General features: G+C 37.5%; 1 protein-coding gene across 1 annotated transcript in view; it reads left to right on the forward strand.

Moving 5' to 3' along the window:
- Positions 1-25,957, forward strand: part of fhod3b (formin homology 2 domain containing 3b) — a 136,762-nt gene that overhangs the window by 56,014 nt on the left and 54,791 nt on the right. The window contains 1 exon segment of the mRNA XM_043260340.1: positions 24,347-24,414. Within this exon segment, the coding sequence (XP_043116275.1) occupies positions 24,347-24,414 (68 nt within the window).

The raw sequence follows: 25,957 nt of genomic DNA on the forward strand, positions 1-25,957 counted from the left end.
AGTGAAGGGGGACATAGAGACCAGAGGTGGCTGATCAAAGCGGCCGGTGCACAGCTTGATGAAGGATTGAAAGTAAAGTTGGGGGCTAGGCCATTTACGGCTTCATAGGCCAGGAACAGTGTCTAGAATTGAATTATACCAGATACTGGCAGCCAGTAACAGGACCTGAGCAGATGTGTAACCTGAGAGTATTTCCAGAGGTTAAAGGCAAGTCGAGCGGCAGCATTCTGGATGCACTCAAGGGTATTACGTGCCGGTAACCTGGAAAGGAGGTAGTTGCAGTAGTCGTAATGTGATTATTTGTTCATTGCTAGGTATTTTCAGAACAGATTTGGAGGGAAATCTACATGAAATCAAAATACATTTAGCCTTGTTACTTCATTAACGTACATATTGTACGTTAAACTACAGCTGTAAGTTAACATAAGATAAAACCGAAGCTACCATACCAAGTCTTATCACGAGTCTTGTCATACTGTTTTATATCGAGTGCAGTGCTGTACTGGGTGGGCTGTCGAGCAAGTTTACTAAATCAGAAAAGCATACATATGGAGCTGATTATGCGATGAAAAATGCCAAAATGCATTACAGTACAAATTTTGAACTCTGGTCAAAATCTTTTTGAGGTTATAACACAGCACTGGGCAATGAACCTTGCGAAAACAAGTACTTATTCATCAAAAACCTGCTCTATAATCATAACTGCTTTGAAAATGAATAAAAATTGTTGTCATTTAGTGTTCATTTCAACGGCAGTGAACTGAATGTAATTCAATGTAACTGCTTTGCAAAAATGTTTTACCATTGAGCCTATATTGCAAAAGTAGATCTCTGAATGATCTTCTAATTCTGCAGCTTTCTACTGAATTCTGTGGGCACAGATTTCATGTGTGGCACTAGTTATTGCTAACATACTTGATTATTGGACGACAATAGTAGGAAAACAGCTTTTTTGGCACAATTTACCATAAATACACAAAGATTTGAACAGATTTAAAGTGTTACAATGCAAATGCTGAATGCAGTGAGTGATATATTATGATGTGAGGACTTTATTTGTTGTGTGATGGTTGTATGAGCATAACTGGACCATTTTTTTTATCCAGTATCTCCTCAAGGGTTTACAATCTCTCTTTGTCTGCTATGTGATGGAGTAATTTGTTTGATTCTCAAGAATGAGGCAACAAATAATGCGTGTTTGTATTTGAAAATACATAACAGATAGTCTGTATACACAGAGGCGTCAGGAAGGCCACAGAGGATTCCCAGCAACGCTGTAATATTTTTTGGTTATCAAAGACACGCTAAAAATCATTTGCTGGATATTGTGATAACCTCTCTGTCTTTGTTTCTCTCTCTCTCTCTCTCTCTCTCTCTCTTTGTCTCTCTCTCTCTCTTTCCCTCCATCTACTGAGGAAAAGCTGTAAGAATCCGAGCCTTTTTATTGAGTAACAGCAAGTCTTTCCTGTCTCAGTGTGTGGTGCTGTAAATGAAAGTTGCCCACTGTTATATAAGTCTTGTAGAACTTATGGATTTGAACAGTCATAAATCATTGCGATATTGGGATTAAGAATCCGTCCCCTCTCATTCAGCAGTTTTACAGCGTTTTTGTTCAGTGCCATGCAGAGGTACAGTTGTACATGGTAACTCCTTACAGAAATAACTATGCGAGCTTAGCTGGTTATCAATTAACACACTTACACAAAACTTTTACTACAGGGGTAGTGATGGTTAATTATTACACTGAGGTTTTGTATGGAAGACAAATAGTATTTTTACGTCTAAAATTTGAAAGTCTTCTTAAAAATACTTCAATTTTTATATTACATATAATAATATATAATATATTTTTATTGTGTTATATTATATTATATTTTAAAAAGTTAATTTCTTCAACCTTGTTGGCAATTGTTTTGGGCAAATTATTGTAAAAAAAGAAAACACTTAAGGATGTTCCGTGGAGAAAACATTTTTAATTGCATTTTTTTTTTGCATTGTACCACATTTTTGCATTTTATCTTTTACATATAGCAATGTGAAATTTGTTTTTGATGGCAAGCTGTGCCTTGACTGAATTCTCCACACTTTTTATCTGGCATTGAACCAGCTCTATGTAGTGACACCTAGAGGACAAAGAGGGAAGTTATTAATTTCCAAACGTTACAGGAGGCTTTGCTTTTAAATGATGGACGGTACTATGTACATTTCCTATACATCTGTCTTGCTGTCTTTTTTCTTTTTCAGGTCGGTAAGTGTGTGAACATACCACAGCTCAGCTCGGGTCACGAGCCTGTGTAAATATGACTGCAAGTCAGCATAGATCATCATTTTATCTGTGATACTACAGCCAAATGTCTGTGGTCGAGACACATCCTTTGAAAATCGATTTGCTGTAAATGTGAGTCTTGTAAGGTAAATCATATCTAATGGCCTCGAATATTACCATTCCAGCTCATAATGACACAGACGGAGACAAAAGAATGGGTAAATATGGAAACTGAGCTGTCAAACCATAGCCAATGTTAAGTCAAATGACCTTAAAATGGCTGACAAGGAGAGTGGGGTGTTTTGCCAGCCCCGGCGTGTTTTCTACGTTCCTAATGTTCTTTTCTCTTTTCATATTTCATGTTTATCATCTGGGCGCACATTGTGTTTTCTTTTTCCTTTCTGCCCACAGATGGTTATGATAAGGAAATCTGTCTCTTCGGTAAAATGAAGTCTAATTCCAGGCAGTTTGTTCATTCCTGCCTTTTAAAGAAAGCCAGGGGCTTAATGATAAAAGCTCTTCATCATTCATCATCTGAGCACATAGTCTAGAATACAGTTTGGACAGTTTGACCATACCTTGTAAAATCATATTCTTCTGGAGATAACGGTAAACATTAATCAAATATCAATTAAACTGGTTACCAGTTGGTTTGCACAATAATAAGGTGACAAATAGAGTTTCTGCATTTTGTTTTTTTTTCTGTGCTGTAATTCACAAAGCAAATATAGAGACAGTATTTCCGGATTGACTTTTCACTGTAAATTACAAGGTGAATTTATTTATTGATTTATTATGTATCTAAAGTCTTTTATTTGTGTGTGTCCAAAAACATGTATATGTTTTTAGATGTAATTTATAATCAACTTTAATATTAATTATTACAGGATACCCCCTGATTTACTCACCCTCAAGCCATTCTAGTTGTATATATGACGTTTTTATTTTAGACTAATACAATCTAAGTTATATTCAATCTTTATAATAGCAAAAAATTATGAAGCGTGCTCCACACTGCTAAATATGGATATTTTTGATATACATATGCATCAATTTACTTTAGAAGGCCTCTGTTAACCCCTTAGAGCCATGAACTTTAAAATTATAATTCATAGTAATTTAGATTTGTTTGTGAACTACCCCTTTAAAAGCAAGGCTGGTCATAACGTTTTAGCTGCTGCTTAGTCAGACTAGTTCTTAAAGGGCAAGTTCACCCCAAAATGAAAATTCTGTCATTAATTACTGACGCTCAAGTTGTTCCAAACCTGTAAGACCCGTAAGATGTTTCCTGCTCCAGAAGCGTAACGTTAGTAAATGCATCGGTAAAACCACGTGGCGCTACGAGAATATTTTTTTTGCGCAGTGAAGACAAAAATAACATTTTACTCAAGCATTCTTCTCTCCTGAGTTACGTCTTCCGCCACGGTGAATTGTGCTACTTTTGTTCTCTTTGTCCAAAAAAAGTATTCTGGCAGCAAAACTGAACCAGTGAGCCACTGATGTCACATGGATGGTTTAACAGATGCATATACTATGTTTATGAGCCTAGGATCATTTCAGTTGCGTTGCTGTCTATAGAGGGTCAGATGGCTCTCCGACTTCATCAGAAATACCTTACTTTGTGCTCCGAAAATGAACAGGTTTGAAACGACACGAGGGTGAGCAATTCATGACAGAATTTTCATTTTATGGTGAGCTAACCCTTTAAGACGCGGTCTAGTTTATGCAGCCGGCCCCAGTCCCGAAGGGAAAAAAATCAGATGACTAACTTGCAATGCGAGAAACCTGGACATTTCATCAGAAAAGAACATTTTCATGTTTCATTGACATTCTAGTCCAACTCTTTCAAACTATTTTACACTTACCACGGTGGTCATGCTAATGGGCCGATGGTGATATTTAAGCTTCTCATCCCGGTTTGTGAGTTTTGTGGCCAACCAGGGCGGAGAGGGGCGGTTTGTTTTGGAATGGAAGGCTGCGGCGAGGAGGTGGGAAGGGCAGAACCGCCGCAGGACGGCTCGCCCTGTTTCCTCTCACGTTTGGCACTTTTATGAGAGAGAATTCCTTCCCTGAGATTCAAGCGCTCTACGGTGGATTGTGCGAAGGTGGGGTGTGCGCTCGGGAAGATCTGTCTTCATAAACGTAGACATTAGTGACTGCTGGGTCTGCTCCCCATTCTCAGATACAGTAACCCAAGCTCAAGCCAGAGACTCGCATCTGCCATCATAATGGATGCCTCTGGTATTCTCCTTGTGTGGCGCGGAAGGAGGAATTTCACACAGCACCTTTGTTTTGCTCATAAATCTCTGCAGTGAAACAATACTCGCTGCGGTCGGCGCATACTAATCATCATCCATCTCTCTCCCTCTTTAGCTTTATGTTGCGATTATCTTCCGAAAAAAACACAGAGCTCTTAGCGAGGTTTTAATGATTCCGTAATGCTCGGAAACTCGTAACGGTTAGGTGGTGCTTGAAGCTCATCTTTCCCCACCTTGACGCTGTTGTGTGTCAGCTCCTAGCAAGGTCTGTTGCTAATGATATTCTTTACAGACCTCTCCATTTAAGCTTACGTGCTGTTGAAAGTTCGGTAGGATATGCTTTCCGCAACCGAGGCATTTTCGATCTGCTTTTTGAACACATGCATTTTCGTCTCCACTTATGTGCCATTTAAGTCAGTTAAAACAGAGATGTACTGTAGTTAAAGAAAATCTCGTATTAAATCCTTTTTTTTAATGTTTACAGTAAAATAGTATTATTGTGAAATATTATTACAATTTAATTATAGATTGTAAATTTATTGAATTTATGAATTTATTGAAATTATACAATTTATTTAAAATTCTGTGCAAACCATGATTTTTTTTCCCAAGATTCTTTGAAGAATAGAAAGTTCAACATTTATTTTAAACAGAATCAATTAATTTTAAAAATAATAAAACGGTAGTAATCGTGCATATACATTTTGCTAGCTATGCTAAAAGCTACTGAAAATAAGGAATACGTTTCTGTCGCAAAAATAATGAGGACCATAATTAGTTTGGCAGCAGCGGATTACAGATAAATGCGCATAAAACATAACTAATAAACTACAAACATATTCATTTATATAACAAAGTCAAAAACGGTGACAAACGGCAGCATTGAACTAAATATTTAGCTGCAGGAATGACTAAATGCCGCACAGGGACTTTTGCGGAGACATTTAAATGAATCACATTTTTAATGGGTTTATTTACACAAAGGGTCCAAACAAGACAATTAATTAAAACGGATCAGACTTCCCAAGGTTCGAGTGCTTGTCAATTTGTCACATCTGGTTAGGAAACTGTGTTACACAAGATTAACATCCTCGTTGGTTTTAGAATAACACGCTTATCGACCAGTCCGTGGCCTCAAACCTTTAAGGAAGTGTTAGAGTGAAAGCCAGGAACAATGTTACGGTTGCCCTTTGTATGGTGTACATTTAGGGCAATGGTTTGGTTAAGGAAGATCGCTACAGTATCGGCTGATCGGATTGTGTTCAAGGACGTTGATGGAGGTACGCATCTTATTTGGTTAACTCAGAAGAACAGAGAATCATGCCAAGGACAAAATTTAGCTAAAGTCTGAGCTAATCTGTTGCTAATTTTGTATAATCTTATTTCGGCGAGCATATTCAGCAAAACGTCTACTTGAAATTCTCGGAATAATTCAGTGAAGTACGTGCTTTATTTCAAATCGTGTTATTCTATATATAAAGGTAATGATAACTTTGAGAGGGAACGGTATTTCGGTCGTAGAGGTTAGCATTAAGACAAGTTTGTTTTTGTTGAGAAAACGTTTCCCTTGGGACCTGTTCATGAGAGGAGTGGAGCAAGGAAAGTACACAGTCATTTGTTTTCATTTGTTTGACTGAGATGACTACTAATTAGGTATCTCTTGCCATCTGAGGTCAGTTCTTACCAAGCTATGCTGAGAAATTCACTTTGTTATTGAAAGATCTACCCGGAAACTTTATGTTGGATGAACATCACTGGGACGGGAGAGGAGAGGAAGGCCAAAGCCGACACGAAGAAGTCCCTCTTGAGTAAACAGGAGCATCGGAATTAATCAGAGAGCCTGTTTTTTTCTTTACATACTTGTGAAATTGGCTGGAAAACTTTATTAATTCTAATTTGAGAGTTTACACGGAGGAAAACACATTTCGAAAAGCGCAGAACATGCAGATTTCTGAGATTTGTTTTGTCTGTCTCTCATCGTAGGGACACATATGCTGAACGCTGTTTTCCCACAGCCTGCTCGTGTGTTTACTGCGAATTTCAGCAATGCGTTATTTTTTGTAGATGATGGAAATGTTGCGCATTGAAACAGCAAAAAAAAGAGTTTACTAGCTTTGATGCCACTTAATTGATTTACTGTTATTTATTTTCTTAGTTGGCCCTATCCATATTGTTCTGTTGATTTATATGTAACTGTAATAAAATTATTATTTGTTTCAACAAAATGTGTTGTGCTAATTTTATGCCATGTTCTGCACTACTGGGCCCCTGTATATAGTTGTTACAACCTAAAAATGTTTAGTTTGATATATATTTTTTTTCTCTTTTTTATCGCTTCTCTAAAATGAAATATACTTACCCTCATGTCATTCCAAACCTGTAAGATTCTGCAGGATGCAAATGAAGAAATTTTTAAGAATATTTAAACTCTTTTTGTCCTTATGGAGAAAGTAACTGGTGTTCAAAAAAAAAAACATGCACAAATATATGTCTTTATTTGCGTTCCAGAAGAAATAACATGAAGCTGTGTAAACAATGACAGAATTTTCGTTTGTAGGCATCTTGTTTAGAGAAGCAGTGATGGATTGCCAATTCATGGATTGCCCTTTGTGCGTTCAAATGTGATTACCGATCCAGATATTTATCCACTTCACCAGAACAGTTCGAGAAGAGATAATACGTTCTTGCTGTTCTGCAGTCTTTTTAAGCCATGTACAGATGCAACGGGGCTTTGATGGATACTCTTCATCACCGCTGGTCTGGTGGTTTGGGTTTGGAGATCTCTCCTGGGTCTGTGTTTATTCAGCTTTAAACCAAATAAACCGAGAGTAGCAGATCTGTACTGGGACACAGGATGCAGACCTCAGCCCTCTCAACCCATCCTACTCAGCTGGGTCAAAACCTTTTCCTTTCATCTCAGTGCCTTTTGTCCCTCTATCCAAAACAATCTCCTCATCCATTAGCACTTCAGGCCCTCGCTACGGTTTGCCAAAGCGGGTTTCCAGTTTAGGACGTTGACTTTACTGATGTTTTAGAACATAAAAACAAAAAGGGCAGAAACGGTAAAGGTTAAATACCTAAAATAAGGGCTTGTGAATAACACCCCTTTTTAACATTTGCTGGTTAGGGATGTTTTGAAGCATGACAGCTGGTTTGAGCTCGCTTAACCCGGTCTTTAGTTAAACCAGGAGCTGGTTTAAGCTGGTCCTGGACTGGTTATGAGCTGGTCCTGAGCAGGAGCCATCGCTTAGGGCCAGCTCATGACCAGCTTTTTAAATGATACTCGAATTAGAGGGAGATATCAGTTAATTACCTGCTTTTTTTAACAGCATACACCTCACGAACATGCCTATGATATCTTAAAAAGCTGCCTCCATAGGTAGCTCACTTGTTTTTGGAACATAGAAGAGAAAAATGGGAAAGTTGAAGGGCATCTCTGTGAAAATAAGCAATAGCTTCTTAGTGCGAGATGCTTGGTTATGAATTCTGAAAGGAATTCTTGGTCTAAAAACTGACATTATGCATATTTTCAGCCGAGGAGGATATTGTTTTAAGTCTAAAGATAATCTCAGGGTTTAGAAAGAAATTTCTTTTAGGCAAAAGCGAATGTATTTGAGAGATGAATGGGTTTTAGCCACGGTAGGATTCTTTCCTGTCTTCTGGGTTATTTTTCTCAACTTTATCCATCATGATTGCATTCATTCCTTTCCACTGTTTTCCCATCAGCACCCCCACCCCCACCCCCACCTCCTTCTCTCTCTCTCTCTCTTCGGGGGCAGTTATTGTGCAGGAGACACATTCTGAATTTCACAGCCTCTTTGCTGCGTATTGCAACAAGTGCTTACGGAAGTGCTGCCATCTGAGCCAATACAACTGGAATACCAAACGAATGAAGGCTGAAGATGATGGGAACATATTGTTTTAACTACAGCGTTCAATCAGTCTGAGAATGTACTAATACAGTAGACTTGTTTAGATTCTCTCTCTCTCTCTCTCTATGAGAAATGACCTATTGTTTCTGGAGTGCTGCTTTTTCAACATACTAAATACAGCGAGTCTGTAGCGAGTGATTGCTGGCAGGAACATAAGCCCTGTGGCAAACAGGCTTGGTAAGTCTTTTTTTTTTATTTTAGATGATGTAGTAAGAAAAGTGTATGGTATATGTGAGCTACAGTGATAAACAGTAATTCTGTTTCAGATAATTTCATGCATACTCAAAGCAATGTTCTAAGCAATGCACTCAAATGAGATGAAGACAGAATGAATGAGAAGCGACCTATTAAAAGCTGTACTGTTTTTCACGCAGTCGGTCATGCTGGCCATATTACTAGACAAAAAAACTACATTTCACAATTCTTTTTTTAAACTTGGTGGATTACGTCAAAATCTAATATTAAACAACTGATTTTCACATGCTACATACACAACACTAGGCTGTCAAAGATAACCACCATATCAGATTTACCTTTAATTAGCCAATCGACTTATGAGCAGTTTACTAACCACTTGCGCCTGCGTCTTTTGGCATTAAAATTGTACTGTGGAGTTTTACTAAAGATGCACAGTCATGTGACAATGACTGTAAAGTGCTGTAAAGACGTGGACACAGACCTTAGGAGGAGGCACTGCGGGGAACAGAGAGCACTTGGTAGAAGGGGGTGTATTTTTTCCACATTTATTAATTTATTTGGGATGCCAAAAGAATACTTCTTTCAGGAAATAAAAGACCATGTCTATCAAAACTTCTAGCAAACCTTAATTTTTTTTAGATCTCCAGTCTATTTCAATGTACTATGGCTTATTTATTTCATTATTCTTCATTTGCGACTATGCTCATTTTCGCGGCGTTTTGTTTTTTCCTGTGGGCCAATATGCAAATGAGATGTTGCATATTTTGGGTTCGCCTTTTCATGCTAATTTGGTAAAACTGGCCCTTTAAAGATTACGCATAAATTTACTAACTTGACTAAACCGTTCACACCCAAGAGTAGGCTCAATATACTTCTTAAAACAGATTAAGTAATCAGTATTTCTAAAAGGAAGAGCTGGTTTATTTCTGTAATGTCTATTGTATCTATTGTCTATTGTATGGGGGGGGGTGAATGACACGATTACTCAACAGTTAAGTGAATAAATATCAAATCTAAGGTTATTTAACAAGTATTCATTTGATGCAACGTGCCCTCCCATGAGAGCTGTTCTCTGTTGTGTTGATGTGAGAGTGTGCGGGCTTCAGACGCAATACAGACTGGCACACTGGATGCGAATCTGTTCCAAACGGGCAAACTATCTCCAGGAAGACAAAGGCCCATTTAGTGTTGGTCGAGTGTCTTTGCCAAGAGTGGATTATGTCCATTTTAGTGACATCACAAAATAAAGCAGCCTATTCCGCGAGCAAAGCTCCTCTGAATGGCACTGTTATCAGCGCTTCAATATGCAGTTTGGATCAGACCCGGGGGTTTGAGGTTCCCTGAGGACTGCTGTAACACCTTCTCCATTGCTGTATTTATTTAGTCAAAGAGGAAATTGTTTACTGTTGTTTATAGCAACGTTTTTTGGCCTAATTGGCTGTCAGAAAATTGTAAAGGCCTTTGGCATTAATAGATGCCAGTTGGCTGAGTGTATCGCTAATAAAATCGCCCTATTCTCAGATGCCTCTGAATGGGACTGATGATATTCATTGCTTGAATTCATTGGGAGTTGCTTGTCAAAGCTGTGGGTGGGTTGGTGATGGAGTTCATGTCACATGGAGTTTTAGAAGCCAGTAGATTATCTCACCTCAGTGACTCCCAAAAGACATGCAGCCTCAGTGGAGAGATTGATGAAGTGTTTTTAGATATTTTGGGGGTTTTATTGTTATATTATGTATGTTATATTATAATTTTATATAATTTTTTTTCTTTTGAGTATTTTGAGCTAGAGCATATTCTGGATTAGACCATCGCAGGCATTCCACTTCCTCGCTGGTTTACCACATCAACACCCTGAGCTCTAGCGTTCGCTGATATCACAAAGCAGGTCAAATAGACCAAGCAAATGTACCAGCAACTGTGATTTTTGCCGCCTGCTCAATTAACTTTGAACATTTTTTCACTTAAACTAAATTTCAGTATAGGTGCAATCCATTCAGTCTGGTAAAACAGAAGTGCACTTAATCCATTTGCATCGGGGCTATGTGAATAATGTCCGTTGGCATTAATGTAGCATTGCTGAAACCGGGCAGGGGATTTCCAGTTCCCAGCATGCTTTGCTTAGGACTGGATGGGGAAAGTAAATGTTGAATTAAGTGTTATTTTTGTGTGTTTGTTATGTCAGGATTTAGAGTTTCTGTTATTACTATTGTGGAGAAGAATGGAGTTTGTGCTTGGGTTGATGACAGGCTTTAATGTACTTGATGATAATGCGTTTGCTCTACTCAAAGAGCAATTATTGTGCACTATCATTCATTATGTGGTAAAAAGTAAGCTCTGGCATGCAAATCTGCATTGTTTCTAGTTCATTTAGGCCTGATTTAGTTTAGTGTGTGTATTGAGTTTTCTTACGCAATTCAGCTAGGCTTCTACTTTTAATGTAACTTTCGGCTTACAGTGGCTATAAACTTCTCATTTAAACAGAAAAAGGTCCCACGACTGACATTCAACCATGAATTTTTCAGCATTCAAAAATGTGTAATATTTTACTAACACCATATATTGTATATACTGTTACACCATAAATAGTAGTCGTTTTAAAGTGGTACATTGCTTCCAAGCAGAATGATAAAAACGGTGCATCCGAACTTATAGGATCCATTAAATCATGCCTATTTCTTACCATTTTATTTGCAAAATCTGCACGAGATGATTCAAGGACAAGCCGTCTGGGACTGAGACCACATACAAATGTTGAAGTAGACTGCATTCTCTTCAGAAAGAGACATGTCCAACTCGAAAGACATTTGCATTTGGACATACTTTTGGAATGCAACTAATATACGGTTATTACTGTCTTGTCCCTCTGCAATCCGTATGATCCTTCGTTTCCTCATTTGTGACAGATTTATTTTGAATCTTGCTTGATTTGCTGCATGGTTGTAAATCCAGCCTGGGAACTGGAAAGGCAGTTAGTCATGTGTGCCCCTGTGTCCTCACAGGCCTTTCAGCAGCGTTGGCTGAAGGACTCTGTAGTATTGATGGTCCCCTTGCTGTGTGTCAGTATGGGCTCACGGCCAATCCCAGAGCCTTGTCTCAAGACAGATGCTTTTTTTTTTGTTGACGAACAGCATGGCTCATACTTATTTATTAACAATTAGATGCTCCGAAATAAGTCCTTATGTTTGGCCAACCAGACGTCGAAGTTCTCCAAGAGTGGCAAGGATGTGGAAAAAGAGGGTTTTAATTAGTCTGGGGAAAGAAATGTTCTGAATTACTTTGTAGTCTTCACCTCAATTAATTTTCTGCTTTTTAGTTGCGTTTAATATATTTAGAGACATTGTTTAGTGAAGTTCTAGGCTGTTCCATTATTTAGTTTATTATTTACTTAGTTTAGAAACTAAAAGCTAGAATATCATTAAACTAATTTTGTTCTGACTAAATAATATGAAGATCTCTCCTGAGATTTCATCCTAAGTAGCTATGACGGCGACACGAAATTGTTCCATTTAAGTGGTTTCTATTTCTGCAGCGTCATAGCAGGAACAACAACATACAAACTATATGAAAGTAGATAATCTCAGGCGATTATTAGGGGTGTCACGATAAAATGATTAATCTATCGCATTGTAAGTCTCTCTGGAATTGATTCTGAGCTTAGTTTTAACAGCAGATGGCGCTGCACAGTTCCTTACACACACACCGCTTGAACATAAAATAATCATTCATAAAATTAAAATGTTCACAGTGGATAAAAGCATAAACCGTTCCTCTTCATGAGCATTTGAGCACACAGCTAAACACTAGCCTAGAGCGCCATCAACCTCCCAGTGGACCACAGAATAAGGCAGTTTCACCCTAAATAATGAAATTTATGAGACTAATTTATTGTTCTTATATACTTTAGACACCTAGAACAATGTTTTAGGTGCTAAACTTTATCCAAAATATACACTTATCAATATTTGTCAGTCATATGCTATATTCGACAAGCAGGAACACAGATTTAAAACTTCAAACTAAGTGAAGTTGATTCCCTTTGATTTAAAGGTTGGAATCAATTAATTCCCATTCGTAACATGTTTTGCAAAATGACACAGGAACTTTTTTCTTTCTTGGAACATCGTCAATCCGACAAGTTCCTTTGTCCAGAGATCTTCTCTCCTTCACACTATAACATTTATGAAAACGTGGAGACCTGTTTGCTTTTTGACAAGTGAAAGTTCTCTCGTTTTCGTGGCTGCTGCACGTGTATGTCCATTCGCAAGAAGCCACGGTCGTCGAACATGTGTCTCTGTTTATTCCTCATTCCCAATGGAAACGGGGACCCTCTCATGGCCTGAGCGGCAGATGTACCCCGTTTATGACCGTGTTTGATCCCAGAGTCCCATCTTAAAGGATCTGCATTCTTGCACAAAACCCCTGCCCAGATTACAGAGTTACTGTCCTGTATTGTTCTGTGTAAAACAGAGACTGCTTATGTGATTTATGGTAGGGTTGCTTTTGATGAGGGAGAGGGTGGGTTGAGTCCTGTTGCTCTGCAGATACTGTAGACAGTGCAAAAGATGTTTTTGATCAGCGGTTGACTTGAGAAACCCTTCAGAAATGCTCCAAATTGGACCCTTCCTGTCTTCCGTCGTGGAGATCTGTATCAGTGGACAGGAGATGCTGAATGAATCAATGAATCCTGCAGGTGGGATGCATTATCTTGTGTGTGCTGACAAAATGAGGGTCTCATAGGAGGATGTCAGGTTGGATAGACTGTATTTTTTTCAAATACCTTGATCTATTGAAAGAGTATTGTGCGGTTAGCTTGTCAATATAATGCATTATCAGGGTTTACAACTCACCATCGAGAGATTTATTTTGAAGACTGAGCATTATTTTGCTTATCACATGACAACATATTGAGTAAAAACAACAACAACTACCAGTTGAAAAGTTGGGGTCAGTATGTTTTTGATTAAAGAAATGCATCATGGGTGTATGGAAAAATAAAAAACTATTTGAACTATATGTGTGTTTTGTTTCCAGTACTTGTATAGGGTTTAATGCACATTTATTATGGCAAATGAATGTTTGTTTTTTTCAATATTACTTTTTTAATTGCAAATGTGCAAAACTGTCCCACTGCACGGCCATGAATGCAAATAAATGTGTAACAACCAATTTAATATTGTTCAGAGCAACGCTGGTTTCATGGCACCGTGTCAGTGGATCTGTGTGTACAAAGGATCTATAAAGCTTATCAAAACTATTTTGCTCTTGGATGAACTTATGTTCCATTATGACATCTTCTAGGAAAAGAAGGAACCGTTGCCTTGAGTGAAAGTTCCAGATAAGTCACCCAGAAAGTATAGACCCGTATTTTGGTTCAGTTCTGCAGCGTTTTGACAGTTACGTACTGGAAAACTGGAGCAAACTTTTGGATGATTCTCCAGTATCACCAGGTGTCTTAAATACATGACTCTCTCGGCTTGTGTGTATATTTATGTGCTCGTGTGTGTGTGTGTGTGTGTATAAAATCCCCATCTGTTTTCCGATACAAATCGTGGCATGTGTGTATCTCTATTTTAGCCAATTTCCTGATGTTGTGTTGGCTTATAACTCATTCCTTTAAACTCTTAAGAAACCACCACGCTGAAATTCACATCCAGTGACAGAAATCTGTCCATCAAATGTGCTTTTTTTTTAAACACTCCTGATCAAACGACAGAGAGCGAAAACAGGTTGATGTTACTCTAACAGCTCGTCGACCCAAACCCAGGGCCCTTCTACGATTAATCTCCATTTTGCGGCTGCGAGCACCTGCTTTTTTTTGGGGACAGCAGCGCTTTACGAGACTCCAGCTATGAAAATAAGTGCATGCAGGAGTGGGCCATGCACCGCAGGGCTTTGAAATGCAATTAAGTACTTTCAGCATCTGTTACTGCAACAAGAGCGCTACAGCTTTTGAGGACGACTGAGGAGCTGCCAAAGGTTCTTACTGACTGGCCACGCTCCAGACGTTTGATGCAGCACCCTGTGGATCTGTTGTTCTTGAATGACACTCTTAAACATACTCTCTAACTAAAGTCTATACCATGCGCATGTGCTTCCATATCCTGGCACATGTTTATGGGCAAGGAAATCTAACATGGTTATGCATGTGTTTGTACTTCCTTTGCCTGTAACATATTTTTGAGGGCCTGGTTTGTGGTGAAATTTGTATGATATACATGTTTTATGTAATAATTTAAATGCTCAACAAGGCTGCATTTATTTGATAAAAAAAAAATATATATATATATATTGCAAGTAATATTGTGAATTGTTGTTACAATTTAAAATAACAGTGTTCTATTTTAATATATCTTAAGCTCCATTTATTTGATAAAAATTGTAATATTAAAAGTAATATTGTGAATTATTGTTACAATTTAAAATAACAGTGTTTTATTTTAAAATATTTTAGACTGCATTTATTTGATAAAAAAATTATTGAAGGTAATACAGTAAATTATTGTTCAAATTTAAAATAAGTGTTTTATTTTAATATATTTTAAGATTTCATTTATTTCTGTTATGGCAAAGCTGAATTTTCAACAGCCATTATTCCTGACTTGAGTCTCAGGTTATCTTTCAGAAATGGTTATAAGTTGATTTATTGGTCAGACATATTTATTTGTTTGTTCGTTTTTTTTGTTTGTTAAAAATTGTTGTGATGCTTAATATATTTGTGGGAACCATGATATATGTTTATATCAGAATTTTTTTTTTTTTTTTTTTTTTTGATGATTTTTTTTAAAAGAATCTTAATGTGTAGCTTTTCATTATAAATGTTTTCTCTGTCATTTTTGAGTTTTATGAGATTGAGTTTTATCAGTTCTATGAATCCTTACTTAATAAATGTAAATTAAAATGTTCATAACGCTCCCAAATTAGAGCAATTCAGTTGGTATTTATTTGTTATAATATTTACTGAATTCAAAAGTAAAAAAAAAATAATAATAACAAAATCTCATTGTTTTTGTTATGTAATATAATGATGTGTTTTCCCCCAATATTCCATAAATTATGACCAAATTGTCTGTTTTTCACACAAAGCTATGGATTGGCTTCAGAAGACTCAGAATATAGTGCGTTGCTGCATTTATTACACATTTATAAATGTATGTGTCCACAAGCAGCTCCATCTTTGACTTGGTAACAATTAAAATGACTTCCCTCTCCCCAATTTTGTTGGCGTGACAAGGGGTTTTACGTAGTTTTTGCATTGTTTTTTTGTATTTGAGAATTAAAAGGTTTTGTCACTTGGGTAGAACTTTTACGATATAAGTGATCTATTAACACACAAATAATGGCTGTCTCAGGTTTCCTGCAGAGACAATGGCAACTTGTAGTCGAGGGGTTTTCACAGTCTGATGGGAACCTCGCAAAGATATGCCGGACGAGCACGATCCCAGGGTAAGATATCAGAAAAGGGAAAGGCGATCAGCTCTGGCTTATTCAGCAGGGGTTTCGTGTTTCCACAGTCCTCGCTGGCATACAGAGGAGTGGAAGAGAAAGCTTTTGTACACGAGTGCAGTTGAGTCAGCATGTATCAGCATGGTGCGTTTGTGTTGTAACTGCATCCTACAGCTGAGTCTGGTGCTCATAAAACAGACTCTCCAGATTCCAAAGCAAGAACTGGATTCGACACCAAATTCACAAGTGATCTTTGTTCATTGGAATGATTCATCTTGGAGGCCGTGCGTAAAATATTGGGGTGGATGACATTTTTGAGTATCTTTTTTTTTTTTGTCTAAACAAGCTTTAAAAGTAACACTTTATTTTAGGGTCATCATGCATATTATTGGAATATTAGCCATGCCTAATTCTACATGACGAAGTTCTACATCCTTAATCCTAACCAATACCTAAACTTAACAACTACCGCACTAACTATTAATAAGTAGCAAATTAAGAAGTCATGATTAATAGAAAATAAGTGTGCCCTGTTTTTAAGTGTTACTGTTTTGAATGGATTGATCTGAATTTGAACTGATTAAAATGAGCGCAAATAGATGGCTCTTTATCCTGGTTCTTTTTAAGTAATCACTCTAAAATACAATATACAGTTACACAAATTAGTGTATCAGCATCTTGCTTTGCAAAACTTCATTTTTTGGATCGTTGATTGGATACTGTTTATTATTATATTTTATTACTATTTGTTATAATAGAGATTTAAATGAACAAGTTTGGTATCACTTTAGTATTTTGACCAATTCTCACTATTAACAAGTTGCTTATTAGAATGGGAGGCAAAAGTCATAGTTAATGGTTTGTTATCATAAGAATTGGACCTTAAAGTATGACCACAAGTTACTGCTTCAGAAGTGAAGAATTCTAAATGAATGCTGTGTGTGTGTGTGTGTGTGTGTGTGTGTGTGTGTGTGTGTGTGGTAATTGGCAATGTTTATTGCCTGTGCGACCTAAATTGCTTAAATAAAATATTATTTTTTGGTTTGACATTTGTGATAGATCCTGAATTTTTGCTGATCATCCACCCCTACCATATTCCATACATCAAAGATTAGCCGGTTGTTTTATGAATCCCTGCGCACTGTGAATATTTTTTTACAAATCCTCAGACTCCACGTAGTATGCCAACACATGACTCCTAATTGCTTGCATTTTTCTTAATGTGGTTTCAAGTCTTTTAATCCGCCCCGTTTTAAATGTTTTACGAGTTGTTTTCAAATTCACGCTTTATTTAAATTCAGGCGTGGTGGCGTTTTGATCGTGAATCCTTCACAAAGCCTTCTGTTCCCAGTCAAAAATTTTCCCATAAAAAGAATGAGCCGTTCTTGGAAAGCCTCCGTTGCTGATGTATAACGAACTGAAGGAGGGTAGTCTGCTTTGTTATCGATTTTCTCTTGATTTCTGGGTAGGTGATGGCTCACAGTTCGTGGAAGCCGTGGCCGTTTTGGCTGTTTTCTGTTCGTGTGGCCCGTGCTTGGCTAAAACTAGTCAAACGCCAACTACCAGACTTCCATCTGGCTCTTATCAAAGCACGATTCATTTGAACAATCTTCAAGTGGCAGGAACGAATTAATGAAAAAGCCGCTTCCACACACTGTGTTGAAGAGCTGTCTGCTCAAGTGTATGCTGAACGTCTTCTTTAAACCCTTCTTTCTCGCACACGTCGCTGCCTCACCCAGTAAATCCTCTCCGGTTTTGGTTTCCTCCACTTTTTGAGTGATCTCATCATTACCTGCATTTTTGCCTAATGTTTCCCACCTGCCTGTGTTTATCTGCATTTTCTGACCTATCACCCAGTCCATGTTTGGAGCGACTGAGGGGATGAAAGCCGAGAAGCCTGTCAGGCCGTAAAGCGGCATGTTACGAGCCCACACTCACGTTGGGGAGGTTTTCACTGTAATTACTCCTGTTTTCTCTCCATAAATGAAGAACAGAGCAGAAGAGGTAGAGAAAATAATGCAGGTGGTCTGAAGAGACTCGTACGTTTTGTCTTTCTTAAATTTGTGAACTGAAGTAGCATTAGATCTTTTCCTTTGAGTTTTTAAGGGAATACGAATGACATGGGTTATGGAAAAACTAAACGGATGGCTGGAGCTTGAGATGGACTTCAAGCAGCGGAGTTTAAGCTGATAAAATAATTGGAGATGCCTGACATTTGACAGTTTTATCAAGTTTTGTTATTTTAATTAAATATCACAAGAAAAAAAATATAATGAAACATATGCACGGATGAATTTAAGAGCAGCAAGTTTAGAATTTCAATTTAAATATCTAATTCTGTCATCGTTTAATAACCTATATTTCCAAACCCATATAACTTATCAAACCCATATAATTCATACATCTGCTCTTTTCTATCCAAATGCAGTGAATGGAGACTGGAGCTATATCAGGCTTTAAAATAAATGCAAAAGCACTATTGAAATCTTACAAATGTGATCAACACAACTCAAAAACTGTATTCAAAGTCTTCTAAAATCATACAGTAACTTGAGTTAAGAAACAAACTGAAATTTAGGAGCATTATTCACTCATAATCTTCCCTTCCATTAAGCTGACGTGAGTCCATAAGAACCAAAACAGTCATTAATTGAATCGTGTGAATCATTTGTAAATGAATCGGTCAAACTGGTTTCTTTATTCAGTATTCACTGAAGCAATCTGACTCAAGAATGGTTCTTTTACAACCTGTTACGAGGATTGAACAAGTTTTGACAGTGAAAGTGAAAAGTTTCACCATGTATGGAGATTTTATTCAAGACTGTGTTTTCAGATTTTTTTTTCATTCAGATCCCACCGTATCGCTTCCCAGAAGCCCCTACGGCAACTGAGAGGCAGCAAAATTACTGCTCGTGCTTTTATTGCTTGATAATTATTATTATTATCATCAGACAGAGGCGTTCACACGCCAGTTTCAGAGGAGACGTGACCTTGTACCTCAGAAAGCACTGAAACGGGTGTAAAGTTGTAAACGCTGATTCATGTTTTCATCCTTGTATCCCATCCCTTTAGCTTTTATAAGGGCCACTGAGGGGCGGCAGGTGTGCTATGCAGGTATGATAGTATTTGAACTGTGATGCCTCAGGTCACATGTAACCCACACACACTTTCACTCTTAAAGGGTTAATTCACCCCAAAATCCAAACTGTCTCACGCTTACATCTTTCCGAACTTGTATGACTTTTATTTGACACAAAAAAACATTTGTTATAATGGTTTTTGTTATACACTGAGAGTTAAAAAGTCTAAAAAACAACATTGGCCTCCCATTTTCATTCATTAAACAAATGATCAAATATTGATTTATCTTATTATCCACAATTATATTTCTTTTTAGCGTTTAATGTGAATTGGCAAAGTGCTCTATTGGTTCCACCAATAGATTGTAGTTAGTGGTGTGTATAATTTTTGACTGGAATGAAAACAAGGTTGGGAGGGATACAATGTGTGAGGTACAGTTTGTTCTCGGTTTGTGCTGTTGTTAAAAAAACAGACACATGGCCGTTATTCTAATGAAACGTCTTTCCAAAACTCATTCAGTAGACATAATATCATTAAACAGTTTTGAAAATTGTGGGTTTTCCAAATTATTGCGCACTCTATGCCTTTAGAGCAACGTTTGCTTCTGTTGCATAATTGTCACAGTTAATAATTTAAACTTGCCTAGAGCAGACAAATAGACAGTGCTGCTTTGTTTTGGGGGTTTTTTGTATTGCATCTACACCACAATAAATACAGCCTAATATCTGTACAATTATTTCTATTTTGTTAGAATTATGTTATTTTATTTTGAATGTTTCTGTATTTATACCACATAAAGTACAAAATAAAACTTATTAGCATATTAGTACATTTATACGTTCAAAATGTATTTTAAGTAATGTAATTCAAAGCAAAGTTTATCAGTTAATGTTAGAAGTACTGTTTATTTTATTTTAGTGTTCAAATACTTTTTATGACCACTGTATATACACTGTAAATATGTACATCTCTTTCCTTGCTTTCTATGTCTCTCACTCTCTGACTGGCTCCTTTGTCTCTCTTTCTCTCCGTCCATTATTATTATTTTTCATCCTGAACGTGATGAGACAGAGGACAGTACTGCGGGCACTTATCCCTGCCAGCTGGTATGGAACTAATCAGAGCTGAAATATTTCTCATTAAAGTAGGGCCTCACTCTCCCTGTGCTGTGTGTGTGTCTGTATACTGTATGTAAGTGTGTGTGTCTGTCTGCAGATATGGATGTATGACAGGCGGGAATAACTCTGTGACAGGTTTATTGGACAAAGTCTGTGTAGGGCTGAATTACAGTAGACTTTCTGACCCGGCATATAGAGAGATCACGCAAACACAGTAGCAAAATTACTGAGCCGGTCTCACACACGCATTCCAAGCGAGGGATTCATTGCATGATACAACAAGAGCCGTGTCGTGATCGTGGTTTTATGACTGTGGAGTGTGTTTGTCACTGTGTGATCTTCTGTGATCATCACGTTCGCGAGACTCATCCAGAAACCGCAGAAAGGAACTGGAGATTAGCTGAATCAGTGCGTGTCTGATTGCGGATCGCTGGGCCATGTGGCAGTAAGAGGGTCCTTGAGAAATGATCCCACGCTCACCCTACTCTTCATTACCCTTCATCCTCCAGTGATCACAGAGCTCTGTTGCCAGCCTGCCAGTTTACAGGCTTAAAGCTGGACGGTTGAGGTCTGGGGTGAGGGGATAGTGGAGTAGAGGAGGAATTCTGGGTAACGTGAGAGACAGTGATTTCGTCGGTGGTACGTTGTGTGAGATAATGCGAGAAGAACAGGAACGTAACGGATGAATGACTCCAATTAACCAATTCTTTTTATTGAATCAAAAACATGAAACTTGATCAATCCAACCTGATTCCTAAATCATTTGATTCCTAAACGATAGACTCTTAGTGAATCAAAAACATACGGCCTAACTAATATAGGATTATTTCTAAACAATAATTGAGGCAGTTTAGCATGATCGTTATAGTCTGATTCCTCAAGGAATGACTATTATGATCCTTTTTTTTTTTAAGAATCAAAAATATACAGCATGACCAGTATAGCCTGCAAGCAAATGATTTTGATGAGTCGGTTTTCTTTAATGAATCAGAAAACACTGAAAACTACAACCCAGACTCATTCGAAATATGTGCCTCTTAAGACATTTCTGCACAGCAGCCCCATTATTTTCGTAACTTTTCAAAGTGAATGTCTACTGAGCGGCGCTAAATCGCGAATTCAATATGTGACCTTGCCAATTATTTATTATGTTGATATGTATTGCTGTGTTTGTATTACGTTGCTTCAGGCGCATGTTGCGTTGGTTCATAATTCAAATATTCAAGGAGTGTCGTTAAAAATTGTTGGAAATATCCTCTACACCAAACCCAACCCTAAACCTTCTGATAGTGTTTAACGAATGCAAGAGTGATTTAAAAGCACATTTGTTTTTATGTGCAAATCATACTTTGTGCGAAAAGGAATACAAGTTGTGAGAGTTTTAATGCAACTACTGAACAAATGACAGTTCTTATTAATGTTTGTTTTTGTAACATTCTCTCTCCATAGGAAACACTGAATTGTGATATCCACCAGCAGAGTAAAACCTCAGCCAAACCTTGACTCATTTAGCTAATTATTTGCAAATCTCTGTTTTGGGGCAGTTCTTTTAATGAATCGTTCAAAAAAAGACTGACTCACATGTCATAGATATGAATCAGTCTTAACAAATTATTCCATCAGAGTGGGTGTAGATTCTCCCTGCTGCAAAACAAATAAATACATAATGCAGAAAATATTAATGGGTAGCAGATTTTAAAACCATGCTTTAAAATATATTTCCAGTGATGCAGCGCAAACTAGCAAGCTCTTGTAAAGTAGTCTTGAAGATGCTAGTTTGTTGAAATCCGGTTTGGTGAATCAGAGGTAGAGTTAGAGAGAAAAATGCTGAATCTTGAGTTCTGAATGAGAAAATGATTCATGAAAATAAAAAGAGAGAAAGTGAGGCCAAATATGGAAGCCCCTGAGTAAAGATTGCAGTCATTTTCGACTCCTCTATTCCAGCAGGATCAGAAAAATACCCGAGAGACAGAGAGAGGAAAGGATGGATGAAGGTTTTAAGGTTCTTGACAGCAGCAGATGAAGGAGGCTTGAAGTCCAAGGTTGCTTGAATAGAATGCGCTTTTGTTGTTTATGTTGATTCTGAGAGTAATGTTAAAAGACGTAGCATTAAATGTGAATGAAGAGAACAAATTACCACCAGATGCTGCTGAGGTCTAAAGATCATTCATCAAGTCTGTTGTAGCCTGTATGTCCACTCTTCAAGAGGTCTTGTATGAATTTTAGATTTTGTTGTTTTTTTTTTTACTGTAAAATTTTTTTGATTAGTAATATTTACTGCTAAGAACTTCATTTTGACAACTTTAAAGGTGATTTTCTTAGTATTTAGCTTTTTTTGCACCCACACACTTTTCAAATGCTTGTATCTTGGCCAAATATCCCATCCATAAAAATATGCTCTATCCTAACATCATTGACAATACATCAATGGAAAGCTTATTTATTCAGTTTTCAAATGATGCATAAATCTCAATTTTGTGGTCCAGGGTCACATATGTTAGAGAGAGGTCAAAATGCTGACTATCTGTTGCGAGAATTGTTGATTACACTAAAAAAGGACATGGTCCCTTTAAAGGAATGTTTATATTACTAAAATGATTTGTTAATCTTTTAAAGTTCAGTTTGATTATTTTTTTTATTTTAAATTTTTTCGGGGATGTTTTTGTCTAGTTGTTGTAAAGAGGCTTGTTTATCTTAAATAATTGTTTTATTCGTTAAATCTGGATCTTGAGGTGTACAGGTGTGCCAGAGGTCTTTTCTCCCTAGAGGTGGCTTTGATTTACATTTGAGTAAAGCCAGATTAAAGTTCTGACACATTGGTTGAAAAGTAAGATGACTGGCTTTGGTTCATGCGGTTCTTGTCTTTGCTCCACATGATTTGTTGAGGCCCACAACAGAAACATATGCCTGAGGTAAATCACAGTGGTGTGGTCCTGTCAAACCCAACACAAAACCCCGTCGTTGCTGTATATGAAAACAAGCTCTGGAAATGTGCCGGCAAAATTATAAAGCCAAACCGGAAGAAAAATCCCTCTCTGGCACATAAACTCAAGACTTCAGTTCAAATACTTGCGAATATTTATAAAATGGGTGGATATGGCGCTCCTGTGTGGAGTATTGTATTTCTGTAATTATTAGCGATGAAGCCTGTTAGCAGTTTCATCTCTTCCTGTCTTAGCGATTGGGGATTTAGAGTGGAACTTATTTTCTCCAAACCGGGACCAGAATTGATTCAGTAAGAGCCAAATGCGAGACAAATTGGCAGTCAGAAAGTAACTTTTTTAGGCTTACATGTTACGTGTCCACTATATACTATACATTTTATGCAGTTAATGCAAAGTTACATATTGTGTAGATGACATTGCTTTGGTGTAATATTTGCTAGTTAGACTATTATCGCTTCTCACACGCGTATAATTATATACACATGCGAAAGCTTGCATTGACACACACACACACACACACACACACAGAGTGAGAGAGAGAGTCTGACATTCACAAACACACACTCAGCAGTAGGCAAGATTAAATTGGACTCTCAGCCTGCCAATATTGGGGTCGGAATGTTAATGAGAGTTCTCTATGGGGACACATTAAGAAAGAGAAATGGAGAGAGAGCATAGTATGTTGTGAGCTTCGGCCTGTGGTTTCTGTATACAGCTCCTCAGAGCCATCGATAAAGAGATATAGATAAAGAGAGAGAGAGAGAGGGAGATGAAGAGAGAGAGAGAGAGAGAGAGAGAGAGAGGAGAGAGAGTTGCATGCTCATTATTTCATATAGGTGCTGAGTCAGAGGCTGAGTTTGCCTTTAGCTACTGCGCTAATGCTCACAGACGTTATTTTGCTCAAGCCTGCCACACGCCGGCAGACTGAAGCACTGCAGTTTGTACAATAAACACTATGAAACAAAATGCAGTCCTTAAATTATGGAGCATATGTCCCTTAATATTTTAAAATAGCCCAGAAGCCTCCACCTAGCCTTAGAAATGTTATAAAGTAAAGCACACGAGATCAACTCAAATCTCTTTTCTCTGCTTCCTCCTGCAGAAAAGCTCTACAATTCGACCGGACGCGAGCTGCGAAGAGCGCTATTCTCTCTCAAGCAAATCTTTCAGGTAAGCTTTCCCACTTCGACCTAGCGTTAGCGCAGAGCACCTGCTAATGTCTTTGTGTCAGCAGCACATGTGTGTGTGTGTGTGTGTGTGTGTCTGTGTTTTCATGCATGTTTCAGCTGGAATTTCTCTCACTGCACAGGAATTGCCAGATACCAAAGCTGGAGTCTCCATCATTGATTGGTTTTAAAGCTGTGCTGGAAGCTACTGTTTTTCCTCTAGAGAAACCATGTCTGACCACCGCATTGTGTGTGTGTGTGTGTGTGTGTGTGTGTGTTGTATGAGACTAAACGTCTTTCCACTAAAGTTTTAGCATTTTTAATGGCAAAAGCACCTGAAACTTTCACACCTGTCAACAAGTGCGTAATTTAAACCTGCCAGAGTCTATGCATAAACATACACAAATACTCTGGAGCAGAAACAAACATAAACATACATGCTAGCTTTGTGAAAGCATACACAGCTTTGCTGGGGAAGCTTCTGAATTGTAGCTAAACGACAGTAAATCTAACTTTTTATGCTAAAGACGAATTAGCTGGAAAATACTAATAAAAATAACTAAGTACACATGGAGCTGGATAAGATGTATATAAAATTGTATATAAAATTCTTTTTAGTACTTGAAAGTAAACACACACACACACACGCAAACAAACACCCAAACCAAAAATGTTTTCTTTTTACAGAAATTATAATTACTGAGATTACAATGAATAAAGGCTTATATACCCGCAGTTCTTTCCGCAAGACCTTTATGACCTTTTTTTTACTTAGTGCAGTATTTTTAAACTTGCAATTGTTGTCATTTGCATCTCATAACCAAATCTTGTCTTTTTTTCAATGTAGTATGAGAGTATGAGTGAGTTCCATGTAACGCAAGTGACAATAAATCCTCAAAAGAGCTCAAAGACTTGTAGAAGCAAGCTAAAATGGCATTGTTACTTCAGATAATGCTTTTTCCTTTTATTGGCAGGGTTCAGTGTATGCGAATGTAATGTTGGCACATTTAAAAAATCTCTTACTTTTATGAAAACGCAGAGGGTAAACAAACATGTATGATATTTATGTGTATGATTGTCACGTAATTTGCTATTTCAGACTTTAACGCAACAAGAACTTACATTTTTGAAGCAATTTTGAAAAATGTTCTCAAAAAAGACAATTCTACTACTAACATCTTGGCTTTCATGCCTTACAAATGGCAGCGATAGCCAGAATGCACTTTGATTCTCGGGAGTGTGACGTCACCTGCTAAAGACCGATACGAATATTGAAGCACACATGAACTCGCAGTGATTTATTGGCCTCTGCATCTCACTACATGACGGCATGAACACATGAACTTCATCTCCAGAGATGCTGTGAGTCACTTTCATTTGAAGAAACTAGCACCATACTGAATACAAACTTAAAAATAAAAGTACGGCTTAAATATATTACTATATTTAATATATATTTGTATTGACTTGTACAGTATAATATATGACTTTACATATTCCATTTACTGTCAGATTTAAATAAAACAATTAAATGATTCATTACAACC

Source organism: Puntigrus tetrazona, chromosome 16, assembly GCF_018831695.1.
Source record: "Puntigrus tetrazona isolate hp1 chromosome 16, ASM1883169v1, whole genome shotgun sequence".
NCBI lineage: Eukaryota > Metazoa > Chordata > Actinopteri > Cypriniformes > Cyprinidae > Puntigrus > Puntigrus tetrazona.